This window comes from Lagenorhynchus albirostris, chromosome X (genome assembly GCF_949774975.1).
Source record: "Lagenorhynchus albirostris chromosome X, mLagAlb1.1, whole genome shotgun sequence".
Lineage (NCBI taxonomy): Eukaryota > Metazoa > Chordata > Mammalia > Artiodactyla > Delphinidae > Lagenorhynchus > Lagenorhynchus albirostris.
The window spans coordinates 77,089,631-77,106,379 of NC_083116.1; the positions used below are offsets into that span (position 1 = coordinate 77,089,631).

At 42.1% G+C, this 16,749-nt stretch overlaps 1 protein-coding gene across 1 annotated transcript; it reads right to left on the reverse strand.

Moving 5' to 3' along the window:
* Positions 1-11,939: 11,939 nt before the first annotated feature.
* LOC132512894 (histone H3.3A-like) lies at positions 11,940-12,507 on the reverse strand. The gene has a single exon (XM_060136901.1). It carries the CDS (start codon positions 12,391-12,393, stop codon positions 11,983-11,985), a length of 411 nt encoding a protein of 136 aa, XP_059992884.1. The 5' UTR covers positions 12,394-12,507; the 3' UTR covers positions 11,940-11,982.
* Positions 12,508-16,749: the final 4,242 nt, after the last annotated feature.

Below are 16,749 nucleotides of genomic sequence, written 5' to 3' on the forward strand. Positions count from 1 at the left end.
ACTGGTGTGAGGTGATACCTCATTGTGGTTTTGATTTGCATTTCTCTAAAGATTAATGAGTTAATCATCTTTTCATGTGTTTGTTGGCAATCTGTATATCTTCTTTGCCTATTTGTTTTGTCTATTTAGGTCTTCTACCCAGTTTTGGATTGGGTTTTTTGTGGGGTTTTTTTGATATTGAGCTGCGTGAGCTGCTTGTATATTTTGGAGATTTATCCTTTGTCAGTTGCTTCATTTGCAAATATTTTCTCCCATTCTGAGGGTTATATTTTTGTCTTGTTTATGGTTTCCTTAGCTGTGTAAAAACTTTTAAGTTTCATTAGGTCGCATTTGCTTATTCTTGGGACCATTACTCTACGAGGTGGCTCAAAAAAGATTTTGCTGTGATTTATGTCAGAGTGTTCCACTTATGTTTTCCTCTAAGAGTTTTATGGTGTCTGGCTTTACATTTAGGTCTTTAATCTATTTTTAGTTTATTTTTGTGTATGGTGTTAGGGAGTGTTCTAATTTCATTCTTTTACAGGTAGCTACCCAGTTTTCCCAGCTCCACTTATTGAAGAGGCTCTCTTTTCTCCATTGTATGTTCTTGCCTCCTTTGCCAAAGATAAGCTGACCATATATGCCTGGGTTTATCTCTGGGCTTTCTATCCTGTTCCACAGATATACATTTCTCTTTTGGTGCCAGTACCTTACTCTCTTGATTACTGTGGGTTTGTAGTATAGTCTGAAGTCAGGGAGCCTGATTCTTCCAGCTCCATTTCTCTTTCTCAAGACAGTTTTGTTTATTCAGGGTCTTTTGTGTTTCCATACAAATTGTGAAATGTTTTGTTCTAGTTCTGTGAAAAATGCCATTGGTAGTTTGATAGGGATTGCACTGAATCTGTAGATTTATTTGAGTAGTATAGTCATTTTCACAATGTTTATTCTTCCACTTCAAGAACATGGTATATCTTTCCATCTGTTTGTACCGTCTTTGATTTCTTTTATGAGTGACTTAAAATTTTCTTCATATAGGACTTTTGCCTCCTGAGGTAAGTTTATTCCTAGGTATTTGATTCTTTCTCTTGCAGTGGTAAATGCGAGTATTTCCTTGATTTCTCTTTCTGATTTTTTGTTGTTAGTGTATAGGAAGGCAGGAGATTTCTGTGCATTAATTATGTATCATGCTACTTTACCAAATTCATTTATTAGCTCTAGTAGTTTTCTGGTGACATCTTTAGGGTTTTCTACGTATAGTATCATGTAATCTACAAACAGTGGGAGATTTATTTCTTCTTTTCCAATTTGGATTCCTTTTTTCTTTTTCTTCTCTGATTACTGTGACTAAAACTTCCAAAACTATGTTGAATAATAGTGGTGAGAGTGGGCACTCTTTTCTTGTTCCTGATCTTAGAGGAAATGCTTTCATATTTTCACCATTGAGAATGATGTTGGCTGTGGGTTTGTCATATATGGCTTTTATTATGTTGATGTAGGTTCCCTCTATGCCCACTTTCTGAAGAGTTATTTTATCATAGATGGGTGTTGAATTTTGTTGAAAGCTTTTACTGTATCTATTGAGATTATCATAAGGTTTTATACTTCAGTTTGTTAATATGGTGTATCACATTGGTTGATTTTCATATATTGAAGAATACTTGCATTACTTGGATTAACCTCAGTTGATCATGGTGTATGATCCTTTTAATGTGCTGTTGGATTCTGTTTGCTAATATTTAGTTGACGATTTTGTATCTATATTCATCACTGATATTGGCCTCTAATTTTATTTTCTTGTGACATTTTTGTCCTATTTTGCTATCAGGGTGATAGTGGGCTCATAGAATGAGTTTGGGAGTGTTCCTCCCTCTGCTATATTTTGGAAGAGTTTGAGGGGGATAGGTGTTATCAATTCTCTAAATGCTTGATAGAATTCACCTGCGAAGCCATCTGACCCTGGGCTTTTCTTTTTTGGAAGATTTTTAATCATAGTTTCAATTTCAGTGCTTGTGATTGTTCTGCTCTTATTTTCTATTTCGTCCTGGTTCAGTCTCGGAAGGTTGTGTATTTCTAAGAATTTGTCCATTTCTTCCAGGTTGTCCATTTTATTGGCATATAGTTGCTTGTAGTAATCTCTCATGATCTGTTGTATTTCTGCAGTGTCAGTTTTTACCTCTTCTTTTTCATTTCTAATTCTGTTGCTTTGTGTCTTTGCCCTTTTTTTCCTGATGAGTCTGGCTAATGCTCAATCAATCTTGTTTATCTTCTCAAAGAGCAACCTTTTAGTTTTATTGATCTATGGTATTGTTTCCTTCATTTCTTTTTCATTATTTCTGATCTGATCTTTATGATTTCTTTCCTTCTTCTAACATTGAGGGGTATTTTTTCTTCCTGTTTGCTTTCAGTACAAGGTTAGGTTGTTTATTTGAGATGTTTCTTGTTTCTTGAGGTAGTATTGTATTGCTATAAACTTTCTTCTTAGAATGCTTTTGCTGCTTCCCATAGGTTTTGGGTCCTCGTGTTTTCATTGTCATTGTTTTCTAGGTATTTTTTTGATTTCCTGTTTGATTTCTTCATGATCTCTTGCTTGTTTAGTAGTGTATTGTTTAGCCTCCATATGTTTGTAATTTTTACAACTTTTTCCCCTGTAATTGATATCTAGTCTCTTAGTGTTGTGGTTGTAAAAGATGCTTGATATGATTTCAATTTTCTTAAATTTACTGAGGCTTGATGTGTGACACAAAATATGATCTATCCTGGAAAATATTCCATGAACACTTGAGATGAAAGTGTATTCTGTTGTTTTTGGATGGAATGTCTTATAAATATCAATTAAGTCCATCTGGTCTAATGTGTCATTTAAAGCTTGTATTTTCTTATTTATTTTCTGTTTGGATAATCTGTCCATTGGTATAAGTGGGGTGTTAAATTTCCCTACTATTACTGTGTTACTGTTGATTTCCCCTTTTATGGCTGTTAGTATTTGCCTTATGTATTGAGGTGCTCCTATGTTGGGTGCATAGATATTTACAACTGTTATATCTTCTTCTTGGATTGATCCCCTGATCATTTTGTAGTGTCCTTCCTTGTCTCTTGTTACAGTCTTCATTTTAAATTATTTTTATATCTGTTATGAGTATTGTTATTCTAGCTTTCCTTTGAGTTCCATTTGTGTGGAATATCATTTTCCATCCCCTCACCTTCATATGTATGTGCCCCTAAGTCTGAAATGGTTCTCTTGTGGACAGCATATATACGGGTCTTGTTTTTGTATCCAATCAGCCAGCCTGTAGCTTTTGGTTGGGGCAATTAATCCATTTTCCTTTAAGGTAATTATTGATATTTATATTCCTATTACCATTTTCTTAGTTGTTTTGAGTTTGTTTTTATAAGTCTTTTCCTTCTCTTGTATTTCCTGCCTAGAGAAATTCCTTTAGCATTTGTTGTAAAGCCGGTTTGGTGGTGCTGAATTCTCTTACTTTTGCTTCTTTGTAAAGCTTTTTTTTTTTTGACTGTCTTTGGAATTCTTCATTTCATTAAGGTTCTCACAAAATACAAAGCTCAAATGTAACCATCTACGTCCACCAAAAAACAGAATCAAGGAAGTGGTTAGCACACAAACAATGATCTTTTTCATTTTTAAAAATATAAATAACAACGTTCAAGGTTTGACAGTTTTCTCCTGTGTGTGTTTCTCTTTAAGGCTTTATGATGCAGACCCTTAAGTACGCATACCTGTCATCAGGATACACTGCCCACAAGCAGGGAAGGCCACCGTGGGTACATTCCTGAGGGTGACACGCACTTATCCATGTTGCCTCAAGCCTGTGGAAAACTAAAAATCAGACACCCTCCAATCAGTTTGCACAGTTTCATTAATTTTCTTTCTACCACGAAGTGACAATAGAAAGGGGTAAGTTCCCAGCAGCATTCAAGCTCTCAGAAGATCAATCATGATGGGCGAGAAGGAAAAGACAGGCTTTTTCCTGGATGGAATTTTTTCCTTTTATCCAGAAAAAAACCCATAACCCATGGAGTTTAAAGGCTGGCTTGTACTGAAATGTTTTTCAGATTAAATAGTGTTGAGTAAAGCTTTTGATTTCTCTGTCGTACCTGAATGAGATCCTTGCTGGGTAGAGTAATCTTTGTTGTGAGTTTTTCCCTTTCATCACTTTAAATATATCCTGCCACTCCCTTCAGGCCTGCAGAGTTGGTTCTGAAAAATCAGCTGTTACCTTTGTGGGGATTCCCTTGCATGTTATTTGTTGCTTTTCCTTTGCTGTTTTTAATAATTTTTCTTTGTGTGTATTTTTTGTCAGTTTGGTTAATATGTGTGTCGGCATGTTTCTCCTTCGGTTTATCTTGTGTGGGACTCTTTGTGCTTCCTGGACTTGATTGAGTATTTCCTTTCCCATGTTCAGGAAGTTTTCTACTATAATCTCTTCAAATATTTTGTCAGACCCCTTTTATTTTTCTTCTTCTTCTGGGACCCCAATAATTCGAATGTTGTTGTGCTTAGTGTTGTCCCAGAGGTCTCTGAGACTGTCCTCCATTCTTTTTTTTTTGCTGTATGCGGGCCTCTCACTGTGTGGCCTCTCCCGTTGCGGAGCACAGGCTCTAGACGCGCAGGCTCAGCTGCCATGGCTCACAGGCCCAGCTGCTCCACAGCATGTGGGATCTTCTTGGACCGGGGCACAAACCCGTGTCCCCTGCATTGGCAGGTGGACTCTCAACCACTGCGCCATCAGGGAAGCCCTGTCTTCCATTCTTTTCCTTTATTTTTCTTTATTCTGCTCTGCAGCAATTATTTCCATCTTTCTTTCTTCCAGCTCACATATCCATTCTTCTGACTCTGTTATTCTTCCTTTGATTCCTTCTAGAATAATTTTAATTTCAGTTATTTGTTGTTCATTACTGTTTGTTTGTTCTTTAGTTCTTCTAGATCCTTGTTAAACTTTTCTTGTATTTTCTCCATTCTGTTTCCAAGATTTTGGATCATGTTTCTTTTCATTACTCTGAATTCTTTTTCAGGTATTTTGCTTATTCACTCTTCATTTATTTGTTCTTGTGGGTATTTATCTTGCCCCTTCGCCTGTAAGATATTTCTGTGTCTTCTAATTTTGTCTAATTTACAGTATTTGAGGTCTCCTTTCCCTAGGCTGCAGGGTCGTATTTCCTCTTGCTTCTGTTCGATGACCCCAGTAGTGGGGTTTGTCCACTGTCTTGTGTAGGCTTCCTTATGGGAGGGACTGGTGCCTACGTTCTGGTGCCTGGATCTGAGTCTTTTCCTCTAATGAGCAGGGCTATGTCAGGTGATGTGTTTTGGGCTGTCTGTGAGCTTAGTATGACTTTATGTCATCTGTGTGCTGATGGGTGAATTTGTGTTCCTGTCTTGTTTGTTTTTTGGTGTGAGACATCTAGTGCTGGAAGCAGTAGGGTGGAGCTGGGTCTTGGATTCAGATAGAGGCCTCATTGAGAGTTCTCAATGATTAATCTTCCCTGGCGCCAGGAATTCTCTAGTGGTACAGCATCCTGGATTCAGTGCTCTCACTCCAGAGTCTCAGGCATGACTTCTGGTCAAGGGACAGAGATCCCCAAATCACTCATCTGACATTAAATGGTTTAAAAGAAAAGACTAACAAAACCCCAGAAAAATGGTAAAAGTAAAATCAAACAAACAGAAAGAGAAACAAGGAAACTTGCACACACAAAAGAGACAAAAACAGAACCAAGTAAATCAGATAGCAAGAGAACCACCAGACAAACAAAAGAACCCAAGAAGGAAATCAAACAATTAAGAAAAAAGCTGACAAAATCCCAAAACATAAAACAACACCAAAGCAAAGTGTCAACTGAAGAATGAAGCAAAGAAACAAAACAAACAGAGAAAAATTATATAAAAAGGAAAAAGAGAATGGGGAAAGAAGACAGAACAACAGAAATCAATGTAGAAACAGAAATATAAAAAAAATAGAATAGAAAATATATTAAAGCAAAAAAAAAAAAGACAAACAAAACCCCAGCAAATGGTAAAAACAAAATCAAACAAACAAAAACAGAAATAAGGAAACACACACACACACCTAAAAGAAACAAAAACAGAGCCAAATACAACAAAAAGCAAGAGAAAAACAGACAAATAGAATAACTCAAAAATGGAATCAAACAGTTAGGATTAAAACTAACAAAACACATAACCTAAAAAAAAAAAATCAAACAGTGTGCCAACTGAAGAATAATGTGAGGAAGCAAAACAAACTGATAAAAATGATTTAAAAATTATAAGAATAAAATAAAATACAAAGGGAAAAATCACAGGACAACAGAAAAACAAAGTAGAAATGGAAATATTTTTAAAAAGACAAATATATTAAAGAAAAAGAGGAAGAAAGAAATAAGGGAAAAGAACACAGAACAGCGGAAAAGCAAAGTAAAAATAGAAATGTATAAAAAATAAAAGTATGTTATAAAACATGGAGATCCCAAAAGACTAAAAAAATTTATTAAAAAACTAAAACAACAACAACAAACAAACAAAAATGGAAAGAAAAAGAAACCAAAAACACCCAAAAAAATCTAGAACCAACAACAGAATGAATCAAAACATAATAAAATTAATAATAATAATTATGTTTCCCTGGGGTCTCTGCTGTAAGTTTCCTTGCACACACCATGAGCCACAGTCTACCTCTGCCTCCCCAAGGGGACCTCCTTTGCCTCTGTACTGGTCTCTAGGCCTGCTGTGGGCCCTGTGGAGACCACTCAGATTCTGATCTGGCCCAATTCCTGTGTGTGCTGCCCCCAAAATCCACAGCTGCCAGAGCTAGACCATTTTCATTTGTGGGAACACTTATTGTCTATTTAGATATTCCATAGATGCATGGTCTACCTAGCTGAACATGGGGATTTAATCTGCAGCTTGTGCAGCTGATGTAAAGATTTTTATCTTCCTTAGTCACCCTGTCCCTGGGGTTCAGCTTTGGTTTTATCCTCATGTCTGGTGTGGTCCACCCACAGGAGTCTTGTCCTGAGGCTTCCTTGGAGATCTTGGGCCTGCTCCTGTGAGTACTGGGCACAGAGGTGGTATGACTGCTTGGATCATGGGAGCACCAGTGCTGCTACATGCACAGGAAAGCAGGCAGCCATGGGCACAAGATATATGGCCCTAGTGAGGGCCTTTTCTGGTGCCCAGCATAAGGCACATGAGGGCCAGCCATGGCCAGGGTTTTTCTGGCACCCAGCAGCAGGCATGCAAGGGTCAGCCCTTTAAGGCACATTTTTTTTAATTGCCCTTTAGCTGGCACATGAGGGCCTGCTCTGCGGGGGCTTTTATTATTTCTTGGCAGCTGGCATGCAAGATGCAGCCCACAGAAGGCTTCTTTTATTGTCATCGGCAGGCACCAGTGTGTGGATGAAAGAGGTTACAATAGTGGCTCCTCACCCTGCATGTTACTCAGCAGTAGTGCCCTGCTTCCATGGCAGTCCAGTCTTCCTCCATAGGCATTTCCTGCTGCAGATTTCCTCCATCCTGTCCCCTCAATCCGTCTCCCCACAGCCAAAAGCACTTCTCGCTCTGGGCCTGTTTCTCCAATCCCCATGCACCAGCTCCCAACCTCTTTGCACAACTGTGAACATATGTCCCAGTCTGGGGCACGTAGGGCCACAGTACGGACCATCTGTGTATTTCTCAATCTGTCCCATCTGCTATAGATAGGCCACTTCACCCTCTTCTGACAGCCTCAAATGCTACCCTCCTGTCCCAATCGATTTTCCCATCAGAGAGGGGGTTTCCCCGTTGGAGAGAGGGTTTCCCTGAATTCGGAAATCTCTCCTCTGCTTCAGGTCCCCCACCCCAGTGTGCAGGTCCCATCCAACTTCCTCTCCTCCTCCTTCTCCCTTCATATTTTCCATGCTACCCAGTTATACAGGGATCTTTATAGTCCTTTCTGGTGTCCAATGTCTTCTGCTAGTGTTCAGCCAGTGTTCTGTGAGAATTGTTGCATCTATAGATATATTCCTGATGCATCCGTGGAGAGAGATGAACTCCACTTCCACCTACTTTTCTGCTATCTTGAATCTCTCTCTCTACAGTGCTGTTTTAATTACTAGAGTTTGTATTATAATCTGAAGTCTATAAGAGTGATACTTCCAGCTTTGTTCTTCTTTTTCAAGATTACTTTGGCAATTTGAGGTCTTTTGTTGTTCCATATAAATTTAAGGATTATTTGTTCTAGTTCTGTGAAAAATGTCACAGGTATTTTTATAGGGATTGCATTAACTCTCTATTTATTTGGGTAGTATGGCCATTTCAACAATATTAATTCTTCCAATCCAAGAGCAGGGCATAACTTTCCTTTTCTTTGTATTATCTTCAATTTCCTTCATCAATGTTTTATAGTTTTCAGTGTATAGGTCTTTCACTTCCTTGGTTATGTTTATTCTAGGTACTTTATAATTTTTGATGTGATTTTAAACAGAATTTTTTTTGCTTTCTAGTTCTGTTATTTCATTATTAGTGTATAGAAAAGGAACAGATTTTTGTATATTAATCTTGTATGCTGCAACATTGCTGAATTTATTCTAACAGGTTTTTTGGTGAAGATTTTAGGGTTTTCTATATACAAATCATGTAATCTGCAAGTAGTGACAGTATAAATTCTTCTCACCAGAAGACTGCCAGTAGATCCACGACCCACAGCCCTGAAACCACACTCCCAGGAAACTGGCTCTGCCAACCAGTGGGAAAGCCACAGGACAACCCAGGGCTCTGCAGTCAGCCATGTTTTAACCTGGGCCTACCTACACATGGCAGAAGCCTCCACACAAGGCAAGACCTGGCAACCAACAAGACTGGAGGCCAGCCACACCTACTAGAACACCCACAGTAGTCAGCCCACCAAAAGAGAAGGACCCATGCAGCCCACAATAGAGGACATCCCTAGAGCATATAGCTGTGGTGACCAGAGAGGAGTGTGCTGCTGTGACACATAGGACATCACCTACAAAAGGCCACATTCAAAAGTCAAGAAATGTAACCAACTTACCAAATACATAGAAATAAAAACAGCAAATTAGAAAAAATAAGGCAACCGAAGAATATGTCCCAAGCAAAGGAACAAGATAAAACACCAGAATAAGAATTAAATAAAGTGAAAATAAGCAATCTACTTGAAAAAGAGTTCAAGGTAATGATAGTAAAGACATTCAAAGAACAGAAGGAAAGATTGGATGAACTAAGTGAGAAGTTAAACGTTTCCCAAGATGGCAGAATAAGAGGACCAGAGTTTACCTCTCCCCACAAGTACATCAAGAACACATCTACAAATAGAAGAATTCTCACTGAGCACTTGCTGAACACTAACAGAGGACCTGAGACACCTATAAGGATAAGAAAAGGTCCCCAAATAACTGGGTAGGACAAAAGAGAGAAAATAAAAATAAAGAAAACAGGAAATGGGATGGGACCTGGGCCCCTGGTGGGGAGCTGAAGGAGAGGAAATGTTCTCACAATCAGAGAAGACTCCTCACTGGCGAGATCAGCTGAGATAAAAGGGGAGATTTGGGGGCTGTCAGAGGAAAGAGCAGCAATTGGTCTATGGCAGGGAGGAAAGAGTGAGACTTACACAGATAGTCAATGTCACAGCCCTGTCCACCCCAGCCTGAGACGGGTGTCTGCCAGTGCTGACAGGGTCTGGGTGCTGGAATGTGGTGTTTGGAGAGCAGACCTAGGGAAAGAATTGCTGTTGGCTGCACAGAGACAGCCTGAGGGAACAGGAGTGAGGAAATCCATAACCAGGAATGCTCCTGGAGGAAGCCCGGGCTACCATAGAAATGAAGCGCCATTGCAGAGTGATGCATGAAGGGCAGGGTCACCATCAAAATTCTCTCCCCACATGCCAGCCTCCGCCTCCACAGGCACTAGGAGGGACTCCTGCCAGAGAAAATGCACGCACCCCAATCGTTGCCAACGTCTCCCCCTCCCACCTGAAAGAGTATGCACACTCCAGTCAGTCACCACCCCCAATTCCTCCTTCTGAAACTGGCCTGTGAACCTGGGGTCGCTGTATCTGATCCCTCTTGCTTGGGCAGGGAGCAGATGGCTGTGGGTGACCCATACAGAGAGGTGGGGCTGAAACCAAACCTGAACTCCAGGAGATGTGTGATTAAGGAAGCAGAGCTGAAATCTCTCCTTGAAGCAGTGCAAACCATGGATTAAGACACTGTGATTGGAATGGTTAATTCAGCACATGCAGAACATCTGAATGGACACCAAATGCTCCTACAGCCAAGACAGGTCTAACTTCAGCAGCTATAGACTTTGTGGGGACATAAACGTGGGGGTTGGGACAGGCCAGAGAGTAAGCTGCGCCCATAGCACCCAAAGCAGGTCCGGATCCATAATTACTGCAATCCTTGGACCTGACTTCAGTGAATCTACATTGGGGCTTGGGGTAAACAACATCTGAGAGACAATAGGGCCAGCCACTGGCATATCCACAGGTAAGGTGGGACAGAGAGCAGTGCCTACAACAGTGTAAGCTGAGAGCTTGCACAACAGGTAAAAGGTGACACCACAGAGCACAGACACCTCCAGAGGAGGAAGACTCAGTGGCTTCCGTCCAAGTGGGAGTGGTCCAATCCCACCTATATCACACTGCAGAACAAAAACAAAGCTAAGAAACAGATCTGGGGGCCTCTAACCCAAGAATTAGGGAGCAGACCTCACTTCTGACAGGGCAGTGAACATCACAGAGCAAAGGGGAAGCCCTGCTCAATATTCAGTGCAGGCTTTGGTCATCACAACATCAGTCACACCTCCTATAAAGAGGATAGCAGCCAGTATACATTGAGGAAAGAGGTGGCAGTATCTATATTAAAAACAACCCTCAGGAGGAGCTTCAAGATGGCGAAAGAGTAAAACGTGGAGATCACCTTCCTCCCCACAAATACATCAGAAATACAACTACATGTGGAATAATTCCTACAGAACACCTACTGAACGCTGGCAGAAGACAGACATCTGAAAAGGTGAGAAACTCCCCACGAACCTGGGTATGGCAAAAGAAAAAAGAGAAAACAGAGGCAAAAGAATAGGGATGGGACCTGCACCAGTGGGAGGGAGCTGTGAAGGAGGAAAGGAAGACTTTCCACTCACGGAGACTGCGGGTGGTGGAGGGGGCAAGCTTCGGAGCCACAGAGGAGAGTGCAGCAACAGGGGTACGGAGGGCAAAGCAGAGACATTCCCGCAAAGAGGATCGGTGCCGACCAGCACTCACCAGCCCTAGAGGCTTGTTTGCTCACCCGCCAGGGCGGGCGGGTGATGGGAGCTGAGGCTCCGGATTCGGTTGTATTTCAGGGAGAGGACTGGGTTTGGTTGTTTGAACACAGCCTGAAGGGGGTTAGTGCACCACAGGTAGCTGGGAGGGAGTCTGGGAAAATGTCTGGAGCTGTCGAAGAGGCAAGAGATTTTTCTTTTTTCTTATTTTTTATAGTTTAATGTATTTTAATAGCAAACTTACAGGAACAGCACAGAAGACAGACAACATCAAAAAACATGTACTTGCATATAGGACAACTAAGTTAGAAAAGTATAGTGAATGGATGGAATCTACTGTATGATAAAAATGCTACAAACACCATTTAGTTGCAGTCAATAAGAATTTTACTTGTTTTAAAAAAATCCAAATGATGGCATTGTCCAGAAAAATTTAACATGTTTATTTATAATTGTTATAAAGTTGAACTGCTGAAACTTGTTCACTGAAACATTTTGACTTGCATTAATGCTTTATGTCCCCGCATTTATATTAAAAATTCACACACAAATGAAAATGGTAAAACTGCCAATACCTGATTTTTGTCCCCCATTTTTCCACCTGCAATCATATACTTAGGTACCTTTTGACCCCACGGGGGGGGGGGGAATCTAACGTTCAGAACTACCAATAACAGGAAGAGAATTTTTTTTTTAAATAATGAAATGTTTCCCATCATAGTGGATTCTTAAGCACCTTCTCCATGTATGCAGCATGCTAGCTGGATGTCTTTTGGCATAATCGTTACACGTTTGGCATGGATAGCACACAGGTTGGTGTCTTCAAAAAGGCCAACCAGATAGACCTCACTTGTCTCCTGCAAAGCACCAATAGCTGCACTCTGGAAGCACAGATCTGTTTTGAAATCCTGAGCAATTTCCCGCACCGGACTCTGGAAGGGAAGTTTGCGAATCAGAAGTTCAGTGGACTTCTGATAACGTCTAATTTCACGGAGTGTCACGGTACCAGGCCTGTAACGATGAGGTTTCTTCACCCCTCCAGTAGAGGGCGCACTCTTGCGAGCGGCTTTTGTAGCCAGTTGCTTCCTCGGTGCTTTACTACCGGTCAATTTGCGGGCAGTCTCCTTTGTACGAGCCATGGTATAAAGACCTCCTTACTTACCTCCCTTCTCCTTCGGCAGAAGCTCAGCGAGCTAGAGGCGGCGCTGGCATCAGAGAGCGACAGTGGCGTGGTGGCGGCAGCGAACACAATTAAGAGACTTTTTCTTGCCTCTTTGTTTCACGATGCGGGGGGAGAAGGGATTAAGATCGCCACTTAAACAAGCTCCAGAGATAGGCACGAGCCACAGCTATCAGCATGGACCACAGAGATGGGCACGAGATGCCAAGGCTGCTGCTGCAGTCACCAAGAAGTCTGTGAGCAAGCACAGGTCACTATCCACTCCTCCCTCCCAGGAGCCTGTGCAGCCAGCCACTGCCAGGGTCACATGATTCAGGGAAAGTTTCCCCGGGAGAACACAGGGCATGCCTCACATTGGTGCAACGTCACACCAGCCTCTACCACCGCAGGCTCGCCCCTGATTCCATAACACTCCCTCACCCCGGCCTCAGTGAGCCAGAGCCACTGAAGTAGCTTCTCCTTTTACCCCGTCCTGCCTGAGTTAAGAACAGATGCTGTCAGGCGACCTACATGGTGAGGCGGGGCCAGGTACAAAGATGAAAACTGGGACCTGTGCGAATAAAGAAGAGAAAGGAAAATTTCTCCCAGGAGCCTCAGGAGCAGCGGATTAAATCTCCACATACAACTTGATGTACCCTGCATCTTTGGAATACCTGAATAGACAATGAATCATCCCAAATTAAGGAGGTGGATTTGGGAGCAACAATATACTATTTTTCCCTTTTTCTCTTTCTGTGAGTGTGTATGTGTATGTTTCTGTGTGTGATTTTGTCTGTATGGCTTTGTTTTTACCATTTGTCTTAGGGTTCTGTCTGTCTGTTTGTTTTTTTTAGTATAGTTTTTAGCACTTGTTATTATTGGTGGATTTGTTTTTTGGTTTGGTTCCTCTCTTCTTTCTTTCCATATTATTTTTTATTACTTAAATTTTTTTTACTAATTAAATTTATTTTTATAACTTTATTTTATTTTCCCTTCTTCTTTCTTTCTTTCTTTTTTTCCTCCCTTTTATTCTGAGCTGTGTGGATGACAGGCTTTTGGTGCTCCAGCCAGGCATCAGGACTGTGCCTCTGAGGTGGGAGAGTCAAGTACAAGAGACTGGTCCATAAAAGACCTCCCAGCTCCACATAATATCTCCATCTAAACACCAAGACCCATCCCCACTCAACGACCAGCAAGCTACAGTGCTGTACACCCTGTGCCAAACAACAACAAGACAGGAATAAACCCCATCCATAAGCAGAGAGGCTGCCGAAAACCATGATAAGGCCACAGAAACCCCAAAACACACCACCAGAAGTGGACCTGCCCTCCAGAAAGACAAAATCCAGCCTCATACACCAGAACACAGGCAGTAGTCCCCTCCACTATGAAGCATAGGCAACCTACTGAATGAACCTTAGCCACTGGGGACAGACACGAAAAAAAGCAGGATCTACGAACCTGCAGCCTGCAAAAAGGAGAGCCACAAACACAGTAATTTAAGAAAAAAGAGAAGACAGAGAAACACTCAGCAGATGAAGGAGCAAGGCAAAAATTTTAATTTCTTTCATCAGTGTCTTATAATTTTCTGCATACAGGTGTTTTGTATCCATAGGAAGGTTTATTCCTAGATATTTTATTCTTTTTGTTGCAATGGTAAATGGAAGTGTTTTCTTGATTTCATTTTCAGATTTTTCATCATTAGGGCATAGGACTGCCAGAGATTTCTGTGCATTAATTTTGTATCCTGCTACTTTACCAAATTCATTGTTTAGCTGTAGTAGTTTTCTAGTCGCATCTTTAGGATTCTCTATGTATAGTATCATGTCATCTGCAAACAGTGACAGCTTTCTTTCTTCTTTTCTGATTTGGATTCCTTTTATTTCCTTTTCTTCTCTGATTGCTGTGGCTAAAACTTCCAAAACTATGTTGATTAAGAGTGGTGAGAGTGGGCAACCTTGTCTTGTTCCTGATCTTAGTGGAAATGCTTTCAGTTTTTCACCATTGAGGATGATGTTTGCTGTGGGCTTGTCATATATGGCCTTTATTATGTTGAGGAAAGTTCCCTCTATGCCTACCTTCTGCAGGGTTTTTATCATCAATGGGTGTTGAATTTTGTCAAAAGCTTTCTCTGCATCTATTGAGATGATCATATGGTTTTTCTCCTTCAACTTGTTAATATGGTGTATCACATTGATAGATTTGCGTATATTGAAGAATCCTTGCATTCCTGGAATAAATCCCACTTGATCATGGTGTATGATCCTTTTAATGTGTTGTTGGATTCTGTTTGCTAGTATTTTGTTGAGGATTTTTGCATCTATGTTCATCAGTGATATTGGCCTGTAGTTTTCTTTCTTTGTGACATCCTAGTCTGGTTTTGTATCAAGGTGGATAGACCTGAGTGTATCAAGGGAAAAACAACAAATAACACACAAGGGAATCTCCAAAAGGTTAAAAGCCTATCTTTCAGCAGAAACTCTGCAAGCCAGAAAGGAGTGGCAGGACATATTTAAAGTGATGAAGAAGAAAAACATGCAACAAAGATTACTCTACCCAGCAAGGATCTCATTCAGGTTTGATGGAGAAATTAAAACCTTTAAAACAAGCAAAAGCTAAGAGAATTCAGCAGCACAAAACCAGCTTTACAAGAAATGCTAAAGGCAACTCTCTAGGCCGGAAACACAAGAGAAGGAAAAGACTTAAAACAGCAAACCTAAAACAATTAAGAAAATGGTAATAGGAGCATACATATTGATCCTTACTTTAAATGTAAATGGATTAAAGGATCAAACAAGGGGGGACCTTGAAGATGGTGGAAGAGTAAGATGCGGAGATCACCTTCCTCCCCACAGATACACCAGAAATACATCTACACGTGGAACAACTCCTACAGAACACCTACTGAAGGCTGGCAGAAGACCTCAGACCTCCCAAAAGGCAAGAAACTCCCCACGTACCTGGGTAGGGCAAAAGAAAAAAAAAGAAAAAACAGAGACAAAAGAATAGGGACAGCACCTGCACCAGTGGGAGGGAGCTGTGAAGGAGGAAAAGTTTCCACACACTAGGAAGCCCCTTCGCGGGCGGAGACTGCGGGAGGCGGAGGGGGGAGCTTCGAAGCCGCGGAGGAGTGCACAGCAACGGGTGCGGAGGGCAAAGTGGGGAGATTTCCGCACAGAGGATCGGTGCCGACCGGCACTCACCAGCCCGAGAGGCTTGTGTGCTCACCCGCCGGGGCGGGCGGGGCTGCGAGCTGAGGCTCTGAGGCTCGGGTTTCGGTTTCGGACGGAGCGCAGGGAGAGGACTGGGGTTGGCGGCTTGAACATAGCCTGAAGTGGTTAGTGCACCATGGCTAGCCGGGAGGGAGTCCGGGGAAAAGTCTGCACCTGCCGAAGAGGCAAGAGACTTTTTCTTCCCTCTTTGTTTCCTGGTGCGTGAGGAGAGGGGTTTAAGAACGCTGCTTAAAGGAACTCCAGAGACGGGCGCGAGCCGCGGCTAAAAGCGTGAACCCCAGAGACGGGCGCGAGCCGCGGCTAAAAGCGGGGGCCCCAGAGACGTGCGCAAGCTGTGGCTGAAAGCACGGACCCCAGAGACGGGCGGGAGACGCTAAGGCTGCTGCTGCCACCACCAAGGGGCGAACACAGGTCACTCTCCACACCCCTCTTCCGTGGAGCCTGTGCAGCCCACCGCTGCCAGGTTCCCGGGATCCAGGGACAACTTCCCCGGGAGAACGCATGGCGGGCCTCAGGCTGGTGCAAAATCACGCTGGACTTTGCCGCCGCAGGCCAGGCTCGCACTCCGTGCCCCTCCCTCCCCGCCGGCCTGAGTGTGCCAGAGCCCCCGAATCAGCGGCTCCTTTAACCCCATCCTGTCTGAGCAAAAAACAGACGCCCTCCAGCGACCTACACGCAGAGGCAGGGCCAAATCCAAAGCTGAGCCCTGGGAGCTGTGAGAACAAAGAAGAGAAAGGGAAATCTCTCCCAGCAGCCTCAGAAGCAGCGGATTAAAGCTCCACAATCAACTTGATATACCCTGCATCTGTGGAATACCTGAATAGACAACCAATCATCCCAAATTAAGGAAGTGGACTTTAGGAGCAAGATCTATGATTTTTTTCCCTATTCCTCTTTTTGTGAATGTGTATGTGTATGCTTCTGTGTGAGATCTTGTCTGTATAGTCTTGCTTCCACCATTTGTCCTAGGGTTCTATCCGTCCATGGTTTTTTTTAAAAATTTTTTTCTTAATAATTAATTTTAATAACGTTATTATACTTTACCTTCGTTCTTTCTTTCTTTCCTTCCTTCCTTCCCTCCTTTAGACAACGAATCATCCCAA

Coding starts and splice junctions, on each gene's coding strand:
- LOC132512894 (XM_060136901.1), bottom strand. CDS start 12,393: ATGGCTCGTACAAAGGAGACTGCCCGCAAATTGACCGGTAGTAAAGCA.